We start from the raw sequence: 22,188 nt of genomic DNA, 5'->3' as shown, positions 1-22,188 counted from the left end.
TAAAACCAATCCTTTAATGAGAATGCTTTCTACTCACCCATCCCCAAAACAAAGGTCAAAATGAAACACTTTAGTACTAAATTCTGGGTACTGTATTATTTTTGCAGATATAGCACCTGGTAGAGGAAGGGAAGTACTCTACATTTAAAAAAAATATTTCTGGGAAAGAGAATTACAGGCTCCTTAGTGGCAGCACATAGACAGCTGTATGAATATTATGCATATAAGTGACTGTGATAGTGAGAACTACTGAGCTGACCTGATTCAAGAAGGCATATGTCCAACTCCATCAGCTTCCAGAAGCCATTCTTCCTGCTTCTCAACTCCCACAGGCAAAAGACTGAGAAGTCTGGGGAGAAGAATCACATTGACACACACAGTATCTGTAGGTATTTATCATAGCTGAGTGGTTAATTGCTACCATTACTCCATTAGCCTACTAGACTCAAGAAGAAAAATCAACCAACAAACATTTATTGACAAGGAAAGGTTGTATCACCACCGTACCATGTTAGAAACACAGTGGGAAGGCAAAAGAAGTTTAAAGACTGGAGGGGAAGATATATATTCAACAAATTGTTACAATTTATTAAATAAATTAAGAATACAATAAGTAAGAAACACAGGCTGCCAACAATGGAAAACCAATACATGAATGCACGCATGTTGCATACACACAAAACAAAGCTTGAAATGAATCTACTTTTCTCTACCTCAAGTGACAGCTTTGTTAATTCACAAGTCATATAAATAGCAGCTTCTATGTAGAATTTCTATGTGCCCCTTTTCTGTTGTTGTTTATAGCTGCCTATAAAAGCAAGCAAACATGAGTGCTACTGATGTCACCAGGCAGGGTTGCTGCAGTAAATTTATTCAAAATGAGTAACTGTTATGGGTTCTGGTGTCAACTGACAAGCTATAGATGAATTTAAGAATTTGGATAAGCAATAGAGCACAGTGGCTGAAAGCAGGCCCCTGGAGCCAGACTGGCTTCTGTTCTATACTTATCTATGCATATCTAAAAGATCCACTACTTACTAGCAGTGAAATCTCATACAATGCACCTGTAAAGATAAATAATCTCATTAACAACCTCATCGGTGGTGAATTAAATGAGTTAATACTTGTAAAGCACTTAGCTCCTGTTACAGAGGAAGTGCTCTACAAATGTCACCTATTGCTTTTACAAACAAGGCCGGTTTTTTAGCCAGCTGAGCACAGTAATACTGAATCACATAGACTCAAAGGAGATTATTGCAGGAGTGTATATTCGTAAGTTTATTAAGCATAGACAAGAGGGTCCAGGAATTTAATTCCACATTTGTTGTCTATAGGGCTGAGTTTTGGTTAGACTGAGAATGGCAGTATTTTCTGATCTAGAATGTGACATTACTCTAGTATTTTAACATACTCTAGTATGTTAATATGTGTAGTAGTTAAAAGCAGCAGTAGATAGTCTTCATGTATATTAGCTTTCTTTAGACCAGAAATATATTTTCAAAAAAAAGTACATTTTTGGGACTCCCCTGGTGGTCCAGTGGTTGAGACTTCCCCTTGCAGTGAAGGGGGTGTGGGTTCAATCCCTGGTTGGGAAGCTAACATCCCACATAAAACAGAAGCAATACTGTAGCAATTCAATGAAGGCTTTAAAAATGATTCATACCAAAAAATATTTTTTAAATATATTTGTCTTATTATATGAATGTATTCTGTCTGACTTAACCTAATTGTGACAAATGAAGGATAGAGGTGATAGGGTATGAGATGCTGATGGAAGCTTTTACTATGTGGAACACCTTAGATTATAAATCTCTACCATGCTATTAATAGCTATATCATCAACAACAGTTTTTCAGACTTTGTGCTTCACTCTGCAGCATCTTGAATTTCTTCATTGGGTAATCTAAAACTGAGTTATAATGTGGACACCAACTGCACACCTCATGTTACTTGAGTTCAGCCTCAAAATTGTAAACGAAAACAGAAAATATGCTCTCTCTCTCTCAAAGCTGTTATTATTAAAAAAACATAGTCAAATCAACAAAGTAGAATGAGTATATATAACCATATATCTTTTAATTAACTTTGTTTTGCACTTAAAAAAAAAACCACAAAACCTCATTTTAGATTCTTAATTCTAATTCTATTCTACTCAAATAGACTATAAAGGGAATACATACATAGTGCTTACTGCATTCCAGACGCTGTTCCAGTCATTAGTGAGTTCTGATTCTAATGAGAAAGCTGTATACAGTAGTTTCAGCCTTTCTATTACACAGTAATCTCAAGGAGAAGAAAATTAGGGCAAACCGCAAAGGGAAGTTCGTAGTCTATAGACCGGTGTTCTTTGCAAACCGTTTATATCGGCACCCAATTTTATGAACTAAAAACCTTGTATAAATTTGTATTACTATTCTAGAAACAGAGGGGCTTATTCCTATTTTAGAGAGAGCTTGTTTTTCAGGGAGACTATGTTCCACTTGACTCCCCTGATTGGCTCAGCGATAAAGAATCCACCTGCACTGCAGCAATGGTGGGGCTGAGGTGGGGGGAGGGGGGTTGTGTTTCAATCCCTGAGTTGGGAAGATACCCTGGAGAAGGAAATGGCAACCCACTCCAGTATTCTTGCCCGGGAAATCTCATGGACAGAGGAGCCTGGCGGGCTACAGTGGACTGGGTCGCAGAGTCGGACACGACTTATCGACTATAAGCAACAACAAACGTTCCCTTGGTCTGCCTCTGATACGTATTAGCCAATGAAACCGTCCCCATTCTGCTACTGCGGGACAGAAGCAACGACGGGCAAGGAATAATACCCTTAAAGCATAGATCAGTTGTCAGGACAGCCACGAGAACTGAGAAGAGCGCAGGAGTCGCCGGAACCGGGTTTTCCCCAGCGACCCCCGCCCGGACTGGGGGGCGGAGCACCTACGGGCTGCAGAAGGGGCGGAGCACGTTTCGGGCAAGGCTCTGGAGGCGGGGTCGGGGGGACTCGGGGGCGGGTCTCCCGGGAGCTGTGGCGACGACCTCCACGGACGCCGGGCGTGTACGCAGGCTCGGTGGGCCGCCGGGAGCGGCCAGCGTTCCACGGAGAGAACTGCTGACGGGTCACAGGCTGTGGGCACGATGAGACCCGGAGAGGAGCGGCCGGTGGAAGGGGGTGCCTGCGCCAGCGTCTCCGATCTGGAGCTGCTGAAGCTGCGCGCAGCGGAGTGCATCGACGCGGCGGCCGAGCGCCTGGGGGCCCTGAGCCGCTCCATCTGGAGCGAGCCCGAGCTGGCCTACGAGGAGCATCACGCCCACGGAGTGCTGACACGCTTCTTCCAGAGCGAGACCCCGGCCGGGTCGTGGACCGTGCAGCCGCACTACCAGCTGGCCACGGCCTTCCGCGCCGAGTGGGGGTCGCCGAGGGGCTGGGCGGCGCCGCGCCCGCTGCACCTGGGCTTTCTGTGCGAGTACGACGCGTTGCCCGGCATCGGGCACGCCTGCGGCCACAACCTGATCGCCGAGGTCGGGGCGGCGGCCGCCCTGGGCGTGAAGGGAGCCCTGGAGAGCCTCGCCGGACTGCCTCTGCCGGTGAAGGTGAGGTGGGACCCGGGAGTGGGGCTCTCTTTGCCTGCCCAGTCCGGGACCGACCGGAAAAGGGCGGCAGCTGGCGCTTCCCTTGCGCATCAGTCCCTTCCCACCCCGGGGCAGGTGTAGGAGACAGCGCTCGATGTCCTGGCCTTTGCTATAGCGGGCAGAATCCCTGGATCAAAATCAGTAGTTCATGAGTTGCCGACCTAGCGACATTTTACAGATTTTTACTTTTTCTCTCCTGTATGTGAAGTGAAGTCACTCAGTCGTGTCCGACTCTTCGTGACCCCACGGACTGTAGCCTACCAGGCTTCTCCGTCCATGGGATTTTCCAGACGAGAGTACTGGAGTGGATTGCCATTTCCTTCTCCAGGGAATCTTCCCTACCCAGGGATCGTACCAGGTCTCCCACATTGTAGGCAGATGCTTTTACCGTCTGAGCCAGGGAAGTCTCTCCTGTATAGTTGTAAACAATTGAGTCGACTTTCTCCCTTAGGAAAGAACCTTAGAACCAAGCCTGGTTTTCGTGATGGCTTGTTTTTGGTAACGGGCAATCGCAATTGGCTGACAAGCTTGTGCAATCTCTAGAAGGAAGTAGTTATTGTAGGGAGACCTGCAGACCCTCCTTGTTAGACTCCAAAAATTTTGTTTGTTTGTTTGTTTGTTTGTGGCAGTTCTAGAAGCTGTTGTGATTAGAATCCTTGGAGTTTGGATAAGAAATGTTCAGCCATTAGAACTACAAAACCTCTAGAAGTATACAGAAAATGGGAGGAGAGTGACCATTAAGAATATAGATGAGTTGATCCTTAAGTCTTAAAGTTTATTTAGCGATTTTAAGAAATAAACTAGAAATTAAACAGGGAAATGTTGCTTATGTTAGTCATAGGGCAAGTTTAATCTTGTGTTACTCTGTTTTTCCAGATTGTATATTCTTCATTCTGTGAGCTAAGATTCAGTCAGCACCATTTCGGTTAAGGGGAAGACTAGTGTTATATTTCATTTTCTTTAGCCCATTTTTTTCCAGCGTCAGTAACCTCTCTCTTTTATTCTAACAGTTCCATCTTTTGTGTCTTTTTCTGTCTAGGTGCCTTCTCTTTTCTGCCTCTGACTGGGCCTTTGTTTTTCATCCAGCTAGAGTTTTGTTTTGTTTGGGGGAGGAGGTGTCCTTTGCTGTTGCATGAAGCACTGGAGAGGTTTAGCTTTAACCAGGTTTATGAAAGGTTCAGAGAAGTCAGCAAGATTTAACCTGAAAAGTCATCAGATTTCTTGAGCCAAATGTTAAGAGTAAAAAGCAGCTTAATATAAGAGTTTGAATGCCTGGAAATATACACACTTCTGATTTTGAACCATAATACTCAGATTTAGAAGGTCATCTGTCTTACCTGAAAATGGAGTTTATGTTGATTCTCTTTGCAAGCCAAGACTTTTTCCAGCTTGTTTCACTGTGTTCTTATACGTGACCTTGAAAGTGTATTAGTTGTTTATAGATAATTTGTCTTTACTTTTAAAAATTGTTTGAAGAAGTTAAAGTTTAAATATCAAAGTAAAATGTTTATTCTGTAAAGTTCTCTTTTGTTTAATTAGGTGTTTGGTGACCAATAAATCTGCCTGGTTGAGCTGGTGGAATCGAATTAGTAAGTTTGTGTAACAGTTGGCCGTTTCTAACTGTGGTATTAAGATTTATTTAATACTTTTCATAAAGGATTAATGTGTTAAGACCTTTTAAAGAGGTAGTTTAGTAAAGAAACAAACTTCAGGCCTGAAGGTCAGGATATCTATCCCAGCTCTGCCTTAAGACTTGCTCTGTGACCTGGGGCAAGACACTTCACTCCCTGCCTCAAAACCACCTTAAAATGATGACATGGATTTCTTACCTACCTCACAGGGTTGTTGTGAGGATAACTAGTAAGTAACTAGAAAGTTCCTTACAATAAAGTGATTATGAATCATTATATACATATACTGAAAGATAATCAAATAAAAGCTTTAAGAAATAACTCCTAAATAATTTTGAGGGACTTAGTATATAGTACTTATCTTTTTTCATCTTTGACATTAGTTATATAAAATTGTGTTAGAGGATTGGGAAAATTTCCTGTAGAGGTTTTAGGACATACTTTGCAATAAATTGTTATAATGATGTCAACTGCAAGTTTGTGATCAATTTACCACCATAGATTTATGCCCACTGCATAATTTAAGAGTCAGAGAACAAAATCTCTCTTCATAGTTTGATGTAGATTGTGAATATATATGCAAGGAAATATGACTGACATTTCCTACTAGGAATTTTTGTCCCTCTGACACAGGTATTTCTTTCTAGGTAATTGTCCTGGGAACCCCTGCAGAGGAAGATGGTGGTGGCAAAATTGATTTAATTGAAGCCGGGGCTTTCAAAAATCTTGATGTTGTTTTTATGGCCCATCCATCTCAAGAGAATGCTGCTTATCTACCTGATGTTGCTGAACATGAGTGAGTAATCAAGTTGAAAGAAACTTATTATTCATTTATTTTGATATCTGAGTGCATCATTGAATTGGTTTAAATTTTTACATCAGAAGTTTCAACTATAGTAGTTAATGGTCCAGTTAGTAGTCTGGTTCCAAGGAGCCACTGCTCAGGTGCTTCAGGAAAACCCTACATTTTCTGCAGTAGCTAGAGAGTAATAGAGGAACCAACCCAGCAGGACTAGTGATAGTTCAGTGCTAAGGATAGTTCAGTTATCCTACCTCTCTCTGCACCCCCTGTTTTCAGAGGGTGAGTATTTTAACTGTCCTGGTGTCTTTGGCCTTATCACCAGGAACTGGTGTTGTGACAGGAGGAAGAATCTTTCATCTTTGGTTTCAAGGATGATGTGTAGTAGTACACCTCTGGAAAACCTTAGAGATTAGAGATCTCTGCCAATACCTCTGGCTAGAAGGGGCCAGTGACTGCAGGCAGGCTTCCCAGTCCATTAGCCTTCTAGGATTTAGGGTTAGGTAGGTTTATTGGCGTTGATCCTGAAGTCAGCCCTTTTGGCCTCAGGCCTTTTCTTAGTATCTGACTTCTTAAATTTTCATTGGCCATCTTTTAAGGTGGAAAGAGAACAAGAACAAAAATTTTTTAAAATTACTCTATTTATGCTAAAAATCTATAACAATAAATAGAGCACTGTGTCCCTATTACTCACCTTCCCCACATCCAGTCCTTTTCTAGAGATATATATTCTTCTAGAACTTTTTTTTTTCTTCTAGAACTTTTAGGGTATATTTATAGCCATAAAATAGGTACATGTATAAATTAAATTTTAAAGGAGGATTTTCCCAAAAAAGATTCTTCTAAATATATTGTTGATCTTGCTCTTGCGTTTTAAATTAAACAGTATGTCTTGAATATCATTCCATATCACTTTTTAAATATGTTTTTAAGCCTAAAATACTAATGCTAATATAAAACAAGCATTAGCATTTCTTTTCCTGTAGTTTAGTGCTTTAATTGTACATAGATTTGAATCCTAGAAAAAATAGTGCTAGAATCTTTTTCATAAAGGACATCCTTTTCCATTTTATAATATTTATCACCAGTTTTGTTAAAATTCCAGTTTATGGGTGATGGTGATAAGATATATATTGAGGAAATAACAAGTATCCTAAAATTTTTAAAATGTATTTTACTTGAATGCTTTTACTTGTTTTTGTTTTGCTAATTGAATGTTTGGAATCAGTAAAGAATTGTCATGAGCCTCCTGAATCTACTCATTAAAAAAAAAATCTAAGTGACTTTTTATTAATTTACACATGGGTCCTATTATTCAGGCTTAAAAAGTATTATCTAAGCAAGTCATCTTTGTAAATAACTATTTAGTATGCAATCCTTTCTCTAAACCTTCAGTTCAGTTCAGTCGGTCAGTCGTGTCCAACTCTTTGCGACCCCATGGACTCCAGCACGCTAGGCCTTCCTGTCCATCACCAACTTCTGGAGTTTACTCAAACTCGTCCATTGAGTCAATGATGCCATCCAGCCATCTCATCCTCTGTCGTCCCCTTCTCCTGCCTTCAATCTTTCCCAGCATCAGGGTCTTTTCCAGTGAGTCAGTGCTTCGCATCAGGTGGCCAAAGTATTGGAGTTTCAGCTTCAGCATCAGTCCTTCCAATGAATATTCAGGACTGATCTCCTTTAGAATGGACTGGTTGGATCTCCTTGCAGTCCAAGGGACTCTCCAACACCACAGTTCAAATGCATCAATTCTTTGGCGCTCAGCTTTCTTTATAGTTCAACTCTCACATCCACACATGACTACTGGAAAAACCATAGCTTTGACTAGACGGACCTTTGTTGGCAAAGCAATGTCTCTGCTTTTTAATATGCTGTCTAGGTTGGTCATAACTTTCCTTCCAAGGAGTAAGCGTCTTTTAATTTCATGGCTGCAGTCACCATCTGCAGTGATTTTGGAGTCCAAAAAAATAAAGTCTGTCACTGTTTCCACCGTTTCCCCGTCCATTTGCCATGAAGTGATGGGACCAGATGCCATGATCTTCGTTTTCTGAATGTTGAGCTTTAAGCCAACTTTTTCACCCTCTTCTTTCACTTTCATCAAGAGGCTCTTTAGTTCTTCACTTTCTGCCAGAAGGGTGGTATCATCTGCATATCTGAGGTTATTGATATTTCTTCCAGCAATCTTGATTCCAGCTTGTGCTTCCTCCAGCCCAGCGTTTCTCATGATGTACTCTGCATGTAAGTTAAATAAGCAGGGTGACAATATACAGCCTTGATGTACTCCTTTCCCGATTTGGAACCAGTCTGTTGTTCCATGTCCAGTTCTAACTGTTGCTTCCTGACCCGCATACAAATTTCTCAAGAGGCAGGTCAGGTGGTCTGGTATTCTCATCTCTTTCAGACTTTTCCGCAGTTTATTGTGATCCACATAGTCAAAGGCTTTGGCATAGTCAATAAAGCAGAAATAGATGTTTTTCTGAAACTCTCTTGCTTTGTCAGTGATCCAGCGGATGTTGGCAATTTGATCTCTGGTTCCTCTGCCTTTTCTAAAACCAGCTTGAACATCTGGAAGTTCATGGTTCACTGAAGCCTGGCTTGGAGAATTTTGAGCATTACTTTACTAGCGTGTGAGATGAGTACAATTGTGCAGTAGTTTGAGCATTCTTTGGCATTGCCTTTCTTTGGGATTGGAATGAAAACTGACCTTTTCCAGTCCTGTGGCCACTGTTGAGTTTTCCAAATTTGCTGGCATATTGAATGCAGTACTTTCACAGCATCATCTTTTAGGATTTGAAATAGCTCTACTGGAATTCCATCACCTCCACTAGCTTTGTTCGTAGTGATACTTCCTAAGGCCCACTTGACTTCGCATTCCAGGATATCTGGCTCTAGGTTGGTGATCACACCATTGTGATTACCTGGGTCGTGAAGGTCTTTTTTGTATAGTTCTTCTGTGTATTCTTGCCATCTCTTTTTATTATCTTCTGCTTCTGTTAGGTCCATACCATTTCTGTCCTTTATTGTGCCCATCTTTGCATGAAATGCTCCCTTGGCTCTGATTTTCTTGAAGAAATCTCTAGTCTTTCCCATTCTGTTGTTTTCCTCTGTTTCTTTGCATTGATCACTGAGGAAGGCTTTCTTATCTCTCCTTGCTATTCTTTGGAACTCTGCATTCAAATGGGTTTACCTTTCCTTTTCTCCTTTGCCTTTTGCTTCTGTTCTATTCACAGCTATTTGTAAGGTCTCCTCAGAGGACCGTTTTGCCTTTTTGCGTTTCTTTTCCTTGGGAATGGTCTTGATCCCTGCTTCCTATACAGTGTCACAAACCTCCATCCATAGTTCTTCAGGCCCTCTGTCTATCAGATCTAATCCCTTGAAATTTGTTTTTTATTGTATCTGAATAGTTAGACTAGCGTGAGAACTATTTGAAAGTGAGAAAACAGTGTAGAAAATTTTAAGGCATTAGTGATATGGGTATTCTGGAACATTAATAAAGTATTGAACAGGAACAGCTGACTTAAAGCAAGAGATTTTATAACTGAGTTTAATCTGATTTTTAGAGGTTTTCTTAACGCATTTCAAGTATTACATCCTGGGAATTCTCTGGCAGTCCACTGGTTAGAACTCTGTGCACTCACTGCTAAGGGCACAGAATTTGATCCCTACTCAGAGAGCTAAAAATCCATAAGGTGGATGGCTCTGCGAAAAAAAAAAGTAAAAATAAAAACACACACACAAAGTGACCTCCTTTTTGTCTTTCCTTGACCTTTCCCCGCCCCTAAGACAGAATTATCTGAGTTTCTGCAGACCTTTGATACAGAACTGTCACAATACAGTGTAGAAGACAGGAGCCATCTTTTTTTGCAATACCAGCACTTAATACAGTATTGGATTGTTTATTTAAATTTAATGGTGTACAGATTTAATTTGAAGAGGAGTTTGAGCAAAATTCTTTTTTGGGACTGCCTTCTTTGTGTTAATTCCTATATTACATATAAATTAGAACTAAGATATGTAAATTGATACATTATTGCTATAAATAATTTGCAAATAAAAATTCCAGCAGTGTGAATTAATTTTGAATAATAATTGGATTTTCTTTGTTTAGTGATATTGAAAAAAGTAATTCCTAATGATGTTTTCATTTCCTAGTGTGACTGTGAAGTACTATGGTAAAGCGTCTCATGCTGCTGCTTATCCCTGGGAAGGGCTGAATGCGTTAGATGCTGCTGTCCTCGCTTACAACAATCTGTCTGTGTTAAGACAGCAACTGAAACCAACCTGGAGAGTTCATGGTACAAATGTCAGATACTTTGGGTAATAGATGGTGCTTAATATATTTGAGTGCAATGCAATTCTTTAATAGACTATTTGATGAAAAAAATTGGGGTTTAAAATAAATACATAAATTTTTTTTAATGTAAAAAAAAATTGGGAACATTTTATGTACTCTGTGAATATTCAAAAATTTTTTTAACATTTTCAGAAATTCCTGGGGCAGGATAGTAGATGTTTGTTTACATGTGATTAAGATTATTTGTGTGTAAATAGAATGGTCATTTTGAGTGTTAGAACTGATGTTTTTATGTAGGGATATATGTTATTTCTGTTGGTATTTGAAAGTTAGAACTTGATTTCCCAGTTATCCTGTTTCTTGATAACAAAATTTCATTGTTTTCTCATTTAAAAAAAATTGATGGTTACTGGTTTTATATATTCAAGTGCTGTTAATCCTAAGTAAAAGTATTATGCTTAATTTAAAATTATGTGTAGCACCTTAATGTAAATACAGTAATAAAGTACTGTCTTGAAGTTGCAGATTTATTTTTTAGTTTATTTCCTTATGCTTTGGGAAATTATTATACTTCAAATCTCTTCTTTACCCGACTTTGCTGTACTATAAAATTAATTCGTAATTGCACTTTTACCAATTTTCTACTTTAGTTTCTTTGAAAGGACCAAACATGAATATGTAAAAATACTTTTTAAAAAAAGCAGGTCATAAAATATTAGGCTTTGCTTATTTATTTTAGTTATTATTTTGAATGGATACATCTTCCTTCTCAGTGTAGTTCCAAATAAATTCATTTGTTTTGACAGTTGAGAGTATACTTTGTGATCTTTGATTTGTATTGGTTTCTTATTGACGTAAAAATATTCTCAAATATTTCCCCAGAGCCAAATGCCATTTAAAGCAGGATTCCTAAGATATGAGGGTAATTATAGAACCTCATACCATTGGGGTTTTTCCTTATGTCAAAAGTTTAGCAAAATATACAACTGTAAGAAAGCCCATTGAAATCAAAGTCTCTTTCAGAAGGCTAACAATACTTGAAAAAATTTCTGACAGTTTCTTTTTAGTCAAGAATCATAATTTCTTAACATCATGTAAATTCCTCAGGCTAAAGTACATATAGACAGTTATTTTATTTTTCCTTTTAGCCAGTAAGTATCACACTATGCATAGAAACTTGTATAACATCAAAATCTTGATTGGTGTATATGTGAAGATAATAAGTTTGAACTATTTTTCTGTATATATGTTTTGGCTGAAAAAATTTATGGCTGTATTTAAACTAAAGGAATGGTCTCCAAGCTCCAAGTTCAATTCCAGTAATTTGGTTCTTTTTATAGGTATAATAAAAAATGGTGGTGTAAAACCCAATATCATTCCCTCTTATTCTGAGTTAATCTATTACTTCCGTGCACCCTCAATGAAAGAACTTCCAGTTTTGACCAAAAAGGCGGAAGATTGCTTCAGAGCTGCAGCTTTGGCTACTGGGTGCACAGTAAGAACTTTTAAGAGTTAATCTAAGTTATAATCAGAAGTATATATGTGGGCTGGGACTGATTATATTAAGTTACATTAGAACCTAATTTTGCCTTTCTTTCATTTGGCAGTGTCTTGAATATGCTAAAATCAGTTGATTTGAAAGTCTTTCATTCTTATTTATTTTACTCGGTGTTTGCATAGGGAAGACCACAGTTGTCTTATCACACAGGACTTAGAATAACTGGTATTGCTGAGCTAGAATCCCTGCCTTTCTGCAAGTTATATTTTTCCTTATTGGCAGTTAGGCTTTTAGAATTGCTCTATATAGTTGCTATGAAGGCAACTTTACAGCAAAATCAGCCAGACCAATCTTTTGTTTTTATTCCTCTTGTCACGGTTACTGCTTTTGATACCATATTTTGCACCCTTTTCTTTTGTGTGTCCCTTAACTCCTTATTATAGTTACAGATGATTTTGCTGCTTTTGTCTTTTAACCTTCCTACTAGCTTTAAAGTGGTGATCTACTACTTTTACCATGTATTGACCTTTGGCAATGAGATTTTTCCTTTTGTAATTTTCATATTTTTAGTCATGGCCTTTTTTTTTTTTTTTTGCTTAAACAGTCCTTCAGACATGTCTTAGAAAGTTGGGGCTTTGTGATACTGAACTCTTAGCTTTTGCTTGTCTGTGAAACTTTTGATCTCTGCTTCAAATCTGAAGGAAAGCTTGGTCAGGAGAGTATTCTTGGTTGTAGGTTTTCCCTTCCATCACGTGAAGTATATTGTGCTACTCCCTCTGGCCTGCAGAGTTTCTGCTGAAAAGTCAGCTGATGGCCTTATGGGAATTCCCTTGTAGGTAACTTGTTGCTTTTCTCTTTTGCTTTTTAACATTCTGTCTTCATCTGTAATTTTTGCTGTTTAATGACAGCATGGTCCTTTTCGGGTTGATCCTGTTTGGTATTCTCTGTGTTTCCTGGACTAGATGTCTGTTTACTTTCCCAGATTAGGGAAGTTTTTAGCTATTATGTCTTCAAGGGTGTTCTCTGCTCCTTTCTCTCTCTCTTCGCCTTTTGGGATCCCTATAATACAAATGTTAATACTCTTGATGTTGTCCCAAAGGGTTCTTAAACTGTCTTCATTTTTAAAAATTCATTTTTCTTTTTTCTTTTCAGCTTGAGTGATTATCACTACTTTGTCTTCCACTTTGCTCATCGATTACTCTGTTATCATTTAACCTACTGTTGATTTTTTCTAGTGTATTTATTTCAGTTACTATATTCTTTAGCTCTGTGTAGTTCTTTTTTATATTTTCCAACTCTTTGTTTAAAACTTCTCATTCTGTTCATCCATTCTTCTCCTGAGTTCTTTGAGTTTATGATTATTACTTTAAATATCTTATCAGATAGATTGCTTATCTCCTCTTATATTTAAATAGTCTTTTAATAATTTTTATGTTTTGGAAGACTTATAGTATCTGTTGGGCTTCCCTGGTAGCTCAGCTCATGAAGAATCCACCTGCAATGCGGGAAACCTGGGTTCAATCCCTGGGTTGGGAAGATCCCCTGGAGAAGGGAACAGCTACCAACTCCAGTATTCTGGCCTGGAGAATTCCTTGGAGTCGCAAAGAGTCAGACACAACTGTGCAACTTAGTATGTTTAGATTTTCATTGTTTCTAACTTAGATGTTGCTGAGAGTAGAATAATTATTATGTCTGCCATTTTATAATTGGTTTTTGCTAATGTTATTGGGATTATCTTTAGTTTGTGGGAATATTGCCCGTTTTTTATTTAATAAAATCTAAATCTGTAAATCCTCTTAACTGGGCACATGTAAACTGCTTCTGTATCTGAATGCACTGAAATTAATAAAAGAGGACCGTAGTCAACCCCTCTGCACTGCAGATCCTCTGTCTTTCTCTTAAAGTACTTTATACCTTTCAGGCCAGGTAGTGGTGTCAGTGTCAGTTTGTATACTACTGCTGCTGCTAAGTTGCTTCAGTTGTGCCCGACTCTGTGTGATGCCATAGACAGCAGCCCACCAGGCTCCGCCATCCCTGGAACTCTCCAGGCAAGAACACTGGAGTGGGTTGCCATTTCCTTCTCCAGTGCAGGAAAGTAAAAAGTGAAAGTGAAGTCGCTCAGTTGTGTCTGACTCTTAGCAGCCCCATGGACTGCAGCCTACCAGGCTCCTCTGTCCATGGGATTTTCCAGGCTGAAAATTAGTAAATCTTGCTTTGTCTTTTAAGGGCTGTAGCCTAGAGCAGTGTTTCTTATGTGGCTTTGGGACCCCTGCCTCAGAATTACTTGGGGGTTCTGGTTAAAGTGGAGATTCCTGGCTGCCCCCATTCCTGGCTTAGGGGACTGAAACTGAGGCTTACTGGTTGGTAGAACTAGGTGACCTTGTGTGCTTTGGTGCATGTAAAGCATAAAGGAGATAGGGTCCTAGGAGCTCTCTTTAGAGAAAAATGTATTTTTTTTTAAAGTAAACTTTTGAGAGAGTTTATATCATGAAGGGGAGGCGCCTCCTTTTAAAACTTCTTTCTATTAGAGAACCAGTGCTGGTTTGAAAATTAGATTGTGAATTCAAATTTCTTAATTTTAAATTTGTGTTATAATTTTTACTAGGTGGAAATTAACGGTGGAGCACATGATTATTACAATGTTCTTCCCAATAAGAGTCTGTGGAAAACTTATGTTGAAAATGGAAAAAAGCTGGGAATAGACTTCATTTCAGAAGATGCTATGTTCAATGGCCCTTCAGGTAATTAAGTTCTTTGAAACGTACCATGCTGTTTGAGGAAGGGAAGTACCATCCAAGGTTAAATGGTTTTGCTTAACAACTTTGGAGGTTGGGGGAAGTATTGCTTACGCTTTTTAATGACACTTTTTTACAAACTTAATGGTTAGGAGAAAGACATTAAAGAACTCTTCAGTGAATGTAGAATGTCAGATTTGCTTTTAGAAACAGCCAACCTACTCTTGGCTTTATATTCTAAGTGTTTCTAGTGTTTAAATTTTCGTAGTTATAATTTTTAAGTAAGCTACTTAAAGGGGAAATCAAAATTTAAGGACTTGGTTATATGGGGACATTTTCAGTTTCTGAGAAATAACAAACAACTATTAGAATTTAAACACTCATAAGTATATCAGGTCATTTTAGTTTTTTTTTTTTTCCTTTAAAGAGCATTATTGTTAACATGTTTGCATGTTAAAATGTATCTCCTAAAATACAGTAGATGCTGATGACATAGACTCAGGGGGACTTAGAGATAAAAACAGGATGTTGATGTCATTCAACAAGATAAGAGTTCAAGGGAAAGAGCAGGCTGAAGTAGGGTAGGTTGGTATAAATTATGCATTTGTTAAATTTGAGGTGTTCACAGGACTTCTCAGGAAAGCTGTCTAGTAGCCTATTCCAAAAGTTGTCTAGGTCAAGACTTAGGGGTTGTCAACACATGAGAGGTGATTGAAGACATTTTCAATGTTGAGGAGGTTGCCTGACGACACAGAGGAAGGAGTAACCCAGAGATGAAGCCCTAGGGATCACCAGTGCTCAGGAAACAGGCAACAGAAGTGACTGGAGAGGGAGTCATAGAGAAAGCCAGACAGTCAGTAGATAGTGGATTCATGGAAAACAAAAGAGTAGAGAATTTCTGGAAGGAAAGGTTTTGTAAATCATGCCAGGTGTATAGAGATTAAGGTACAGGTACTCCATTGGACTAGCAATTAAAAATTCATGATTTGTCTTACCTTTCCAAGGATCTACCGATTTTGGAAATGTTTCTTTTGTGGTTCCTGGGATTCATCCATATTTTTACATTGGGTCTAATGCCTTGAATCATACAGAACAATATACTGAAGCTGCAGGTAAGTGTTGATGTTTTGACATGAGCTCTTTTTGTAGTAGTAGCTGCCTTTCTGACTGCTTAGTTTAGCCCATTATCACTTCTTTACTGAACACCTCAGAAAATACTATATTGTGGTGGTCAGTTGGAGAGGCAATTTAGATATTTAGAGCTAACCTGAAAATGACTAAATTAGTTGTAACACATATGCTGCTGCTTACCTTTATTTAACTTCTCTCCTTTTAGGATCACAAGAAGCTCAGTTCTACACTTTAAGAACAGCCAAAGCTCTGGCAATGACTGCACTGGATGTTATTTTTAAACCAGAGTTGCTGGAAAGAATCAGAGAGGACTTCAAATTGAAACTTCAAGAAGAACAGTTTTAAATACAGTAGAATAAAAGGAAGGTTTAGGAGCTACTTACAGATCATTCAGAAGAAGTGGTGATTTTTTTTTTTCCTGTAATCTTTTTTAATGAGTGAGGAAGGCATGGCTTGTTTTTCAGTCTTAAAGGAGTCAAATTCCTCTTACCTGAAAAGTGAGGACACGATGTGGAAAAAACATATTACCTCATATCTACAGTGAAAATTTCGCAAATCTGTGTCTGATGAAATTGTGACCTTTCAGAGCTGGCATTTCATAAACAACCTGGATGACACATGGTTTATCGGTGATAATATTTTATAAAGCCATATGTTGTGTGAGTGTATTTTAAAAGATCCAAGAGATTTCAGGCCTTACATTCATAATAGGCACATGAAAGATATTTTTGGTATTGGTTGGTAACACTGTTCTATAAAGTTGTTTAAAAATTCCTGTTCTAAATTTAGGGAAGATTCATTTGGAATATCTGACTGTATCTGTTTTGGTCTAAAGACTCTTTTCATTGATAATAAAAGTAGGCTTTCAATCAGAAATGCTGTGGGAAACAACTAGAAACTCAGCTACAAAGAATGAGCTTAAGTTACCATTTGAAAGAAAATGAAAATTTTTTTGTATATAACCTACTCTGAGAAGTGGCAATGAAGTGCTGTTTCTCATTCCATATTATTATAACAGGGAAAATGGTAGATGGATAGGATTAGACTCTTCCTGCAAGGTTTTTGCTTGGTGGCCCCACGTGTCCTAGAGGAATATGGTGAGAGGAGTGATGTCTGCTTATCTTGAATGTTAATGTCATGGAACTGGTCCCCTCTACCTAGCAGCCCTATTCAGGCTTCTCCTCAGAAGCTAGCCTGTCCTGCCTGAGTAAACTCGGTAGTTTATTAAATTTAAGGGACAGAATTCTAAGCCCCCTTAAGCCCAGTATAAACTAAAAAGTATTAGTTTTTCCTGGTGTGACTTTCTTTATCATGATAGAAGAATGTGAAAAGTATCCAGTAAAACAAATACATTAAGCCGTGAGTATAGTAAAGGTCCAGGAGTCTTTGTTTTAAAGGGAGTCCTCAAATTTGAGCCATCAGCATTCCAAAAATGGAAGAGGGAAAGAGAGCAAAGTGAGCATGTGGTCTCAGCTGTAAGCAAGTCAACTTGTATGCTTTGAGACTTTGGCTTCTCATTTGGAAAGTTAGATTTGATCCCTTATCCTTATAGTCTTTTAAACCTCTATTTCCTCTTCTGTCTGAAGTTACTTAAAGTTGAAAGAGAGGGAAATTTGAGAGGAGAGTTAATATTTGAGAATTGCTTTCTTCTGTATCTGCCGTCTGCAGACTGGCCTGATTTGGCAAGCAGCCTGATTGTTTACGGCTAGCATGCTGAAAATGAGCTGTTCTTTTTTTAAAGGGCGCAGGAAGAAACAGCATCAGAGAGCAAATTGTGTGACCCACAACACCTAAAATATTTACTGTCTGCCCCTTTGTAAAATAGTTTGCCAGTCCATCCTGTTTAATATAAAAACTGGTTCTCTTTGACTTACATCATATAACCAGATCTTCTCCTAGAAGACTTCAAGCCTCTGAATTGAAAACACTGAGAAAGGGATTTAGACAGCAGTGCCCGTAATGTGTCAGCAGCTTGTCCTCACTGGGGGTTCCGGCTCTTTGAAAGTTTGCTTTCTTGTTGTATCCAGCTTTAAGGCTGTCTCCTGTGCAAGCCACTCTTCTTAACTCTTTGTATCTGCTTTTAGAACTTGATCCTCCTTGACATTCTTTGTCTGATTTTTAAAAATTAAGAGTAGATCCCTGGATCCGGAAGATCCCCTGGAGAAGGGAATGGCTACCCACTCCAGTACTCTTGCCTGGAGAATTCCATTTCCCCCTAGATCTCGCTTTGACATTTTATGTTAAGTTATTTAGTATAATTCAGACTTTATTCTTTATAATTCAGACTTTTAAAATCCCCTCTTCATTTTTATTTACTAGTGAGTTAACTGAGCCATATTACATTAAGGTGTGTAAATAAATGCTTAAATAAATGCTGAGTCAAAATCTCCCGTCCAGAGGAACAACTGTAGCTAATCTTCACTATGCAATTAGAATTTGGGAGACCGCTTCCTTTGTGAAAGTATTAGTTGCTCTGTCGTGACAGACTCTTTGTGACACATGGACTGTAGCCCACCAGGCTCCTCTGTCCATAGGATTTCCCAGGCAAGAATACTGCCGTGGGTTGCATTCCCTTCTCCAGGGGATCTTCCCAAGCCAGGGATCAAACCCACGTCTCCTGCACTGCAGGCAGATTCTTTACCGTTGGAGTCACCAGGGAAACTCACTTCTTTGTAACGGTAGTTTTTCCTTTTGAAACTAAGGTCTTTCTTTATCCTAATACTTCAGTGGCATGTTTGTAATGTGCTAAATTTTCATAAATGTTTATACTTAGCTTAAATTGTCATTCTGTTGATTGGGCCTCACATTTTAGATTAAATCTCCAAAGATTATTTGGAAGATAAATGGAAAACCACTCAATTACAGGAGAATAGTGTCACTTCTAGATAAAAAGGATTATATATATATGTATATACATATACTCTATATATGTAAATGATGAGTATTTTTAGGTGGTTGACACATGAATAAGACCTTTTCAAAATATAATTTAGTGTCTTGTTTTTGAGAAAGGGGGCAACTAACTTTTTCTCCCAGAATTAGTTAGAATAATGACACTTGACTATCTCTTAGATTCAGTGATTGTATGTTGTTCCTCCGATCGGTTATGTATTCTTTGAAGCTGTTGTCTTTTCAGTATGCTTAATTTCCTTTAAGTACACTAAAACCTGACTCATTTGAAAGAAAAAACAAGCCAAGCTAAGTTAGTATAAAGTTTAAAGTAATTTGACTTTTAAGACATAGGTAGACCTGCTTGAGATTTATGGAAAAGTGTTTTATTACATGCTTTTTTTTTTTTTTTTAACTCTCACTGTTCACAGGCTAAACTGAAAGCCTTTTCTTCAAATACCAACTTTTGGCTATTTTTGTTAAATTAATAGACCTAAAATGTATAATCCAGATTAATGGTTTAAATTTAATAACAGATTGAACATGTGCTTTCTTTTGTGACTTAATTTTAAAAGCAGGCCTGACTGAATATGGGACCTGTATAAAACAATTATGTGGTACTACTCACTGCTAAGTTGCTATATACTATATAATGATTGAGTGTAGCTAATATTTAGCTTGCCTCTTAAAATTCTCAGGTCCTATTAGTTTTAAAAACTACTCATTTTATTAATTATTCAGGAATTTTTCCCTTTTAATTGCTTCTTCCTGTAGCACTCATAAGGGCTGGGACATTTAGGTTAAACTAGAACGTTTTCATGTGTTTGTGAATACTTGTATAAACTGGAACTGTTTTGGTTTCCCACAATCCTCCAAAGGACTGTTTATTTATTAGTAAGTTGTAGTAATCTTTTCAGCAGTTGAGTTTGGTGAGCATTTGTCAAGGAGAGCCTACTTCTAAGCACTGGGGGTAAGGTAAATAGTAAGATATAGTTCATGTTCCCAAAATCTTGTGGTTGGTGGTAACTTCTCATAAAATTTGCTTCATTTAAGCAACACTGGGTTTGAGGGAATACCTGAAGGCTGTCTCGGAAATTTTTGAGGAAGTGTTTCTAAAATATTTTAAATACCTGAGTCATGTCAGTCTGTTTGAATAAAAGAAATTGATATGAAAAGTCTTCTTAAAGAATGATTATCTACAAAACTTTATAATATGTTCTTTTTAGAAAACCTTTCAGATAGTTTTATACATTTCTTACTTTTTATCTGAAGTATCTCTGGTCTTCTGGAAAATGTCCTACGTAGTACTAGCCTTCAAAAGATCAAAGTAAATTTTCATTGTAAAATAAGTCAGTTGTCTTCCTGCTAGCTAGCAACTCTTTATAAAGTGTGTAAGGTATGAAAAACTGTTTCTTTATTTTTGTTTATACTTCAGCAAGCCTTTTGCAAACAAATTATATAGTTAAGGATGGTGCATTTGATATTATGAAGTTAATATTTTCAAGTAAAATCAGTCTCTACTACCATCAGATCATAGTCATTTTAAAAATATTTTAATGCATACATATATTAAAGTATGTATGAAAAAATGTATAATGTTAATAAATGTATCTATCAAACAGCAATTGTGGTTTTTTCAACCTATATAGGGAGTTTTGAAAATATATGACTATAAAGCACAATTACCCAAATACACTGTGACATAATCTTCTCTAAAAATTTATTTTTTAGAGAGGATAATTTCTTTACAATGTTGTGTTAGTTTCTGCTGTATATATTATAGTCTCCCATTCAGTATTACAGATGTTGACTTGCTTTTGTACTATAATGTCATGTTATTTATATGAAAATTTAAAAAGAACAGTTATTTTTGTTTAAAAAGGAGTGTTTTACTAGTCTCAGATGCTGAGAAATGCCAGGACAAGTTTTGCATGATAAGACATAGGTACATAATTACAGTATTGAATTTTCTTAAAAAATGTTTTTCAACTTCAGTACAAAGTCATACCATGTAATAACTGAAATGCAACAGAGCAGATTTTTAGATTCTTATCAATGGCTAGAGAATAAGTGCCTCATATGAAAAAAATTATAACTGTCCATGGTTTTTTTGGTTTGAACTGGCTTTCAAAATAAAGTCCAGATCTGTTCTTTTTTTTCCAATGATTAAAATGTAAAATCAGCATTAATTAGTATAATGGCTCATAGCATCCAATCACTTTAAAAAATAAAACTTAGAAATACAAAATAGAAAAGACTATCAAATCAAGATCTTCAATAGACAAAATTCTTATTTGGCTCAAAAGACTAAGTAGACATTGCCCCACTGAGTAAACAATGAGTTGGCTTTGAGAGTTTGAACTTTTATCTATTAGTTGTGTTGCTAATGCCTGACTCCTTTTTATTTGACCCGAGAGAATGGAAAGCAGTTCAAAAACTTCATGTTTTCCCACTTGAGCTTAATTTATTTAAGGAATAACCAAACCTAGATCCCAAGCATTGTTACTGCCTGTGAATGATATGGATTCAGGATTAACCATCACTTCAAGCCTTGTCATCAGACCTGACTCATTCCTCACAGGAGGATCATGTGTTGTGTATGAGAAGCTTAAAAGAGTTTGATCCAAATCTAAGTACCCCTGAACTATAAAAATTGAAGTTTGATTTTAGCTTGATAGAGGAGTAAGAGGCCACCTGTGAAGAAGTAGACTTAGGTGCAGCTGAAATCTTAGCAAAACTTTGTTGTCTGTCCATTAATCTCTGAAAGTGGTGAGGGGCTACTCAGTTATTGTTCAGCCTAATGTTTCCTCAAAGATGGAGCGGTTACCCACAGCAACTGTTTGGTATACCTCCCATTGTCTTACCTCCCACTCAAGTGGGTTGTGTGTTTTTAAGACAAGCTCTTTTGTAAAAAATATGTATGTAAGAAGAGATTATAATAGAAAATCCCGGCCAGAAAGAGATCGCAGCCACAGCTGTTTCAGATGTTTATGATGGTGCTCAGTCATGTCCAACTCTATGATCCTATGGACCGTAGCCCACCATGCTCCTCTGTCCATGGGATTTCCCAGGCAAGAATACTGGAGTGGGTTCCCATGCCCTCCTCCAGGGGATCTTTCCAACCTGGAGAATGAACCCACATCTCTTATGTTTCCTGCAGTGGCAGGCAGGTTCTCTACTACTGGGTCCACCTGGGGAAGCCCCTTATCTCTAGGAGTCTCTCCAATCAGATTTTAGCCCATGTTTCCCAGCTTCTGATGTTGCTATTACCCTACCTACCCTTGGCCATTTTCTAAGTTCTGGCCTACATATTACTTGTTTCATTGATCCAAGGTTGGAACAAAAGAATTTAGAAAATCAAGGGGACATAATAACAAAACTTTAGAAATTAACTCACAAAGCATAGATTTCTTATTCTAAGATGATAACAATTTGACTAATAAAATTTGTTTTCTGTCCTCACCCCCAATATATCATATAACTGTATTTATTACCTATTAATATATGACCCTGATTTATCCATTCCCATTGCCAAAGAAATACATTTTTCTGCCTGTACAGAAGCATGTTCTTCACGTTGAACCAGTTTC

The 22,188-nt window shown here is 37.9% G+C and overlaps 1 protein-coding gene across 1 annotated transcript; it reads left to right on the top strand.

Moving 5' to 3' along the window:
• Positions 1-3,052: 3,052 nt before the first annotated feature.
• PM20D2 (peptidase M20 domain containing 2) lies at positions 3,053-20,217 on the top strand. The gene is made up of 7 exons (XM_015097387.4): positions 3,053-3,582; positions 5,900-6,048; positions 10,204-10,346; positions 11,686-11,840; positions 14,449-14,584; positions 15,583-15,690; positions 15,915-20,217. The coding sequence occupies exons 1-7, from the start codon at positions 3,127-3,129 to the stop codon at positions 16,052-16,054; spliced, it is 1,287 nt and encodes a 428-aa protein (XP_014952873.2). The 5' UTR covers positions 3,053-3,126; the 3' UTR covers positions 16,055-20,217.
• The last annotated feature ends 1,971 nt before the right edge of the window (positions 20,218-22,188 follow it).

This window comes from Ovis aries, chromosome 8, assembly GCF_016772045.2.
Source record: "Ovis aries strain OAR_USU_Benz2616 breed Rambouillet chromosome 8, ARS-UI_Ramb_v3.0, whole genome shotgun sequence".
NCBI classification, from domain to species: domain Eukaryota; kingdom Metazoa; phylum Chordata; class Mammalia; order Artiodactyla; family Bovidae; genus Ovis; species Ovis aries.
The sequence above is the reverse complement of the archived record's forward strand: the minus strand, read 5'-3'. Positions and strand labels throughout refer to the sequence as shown.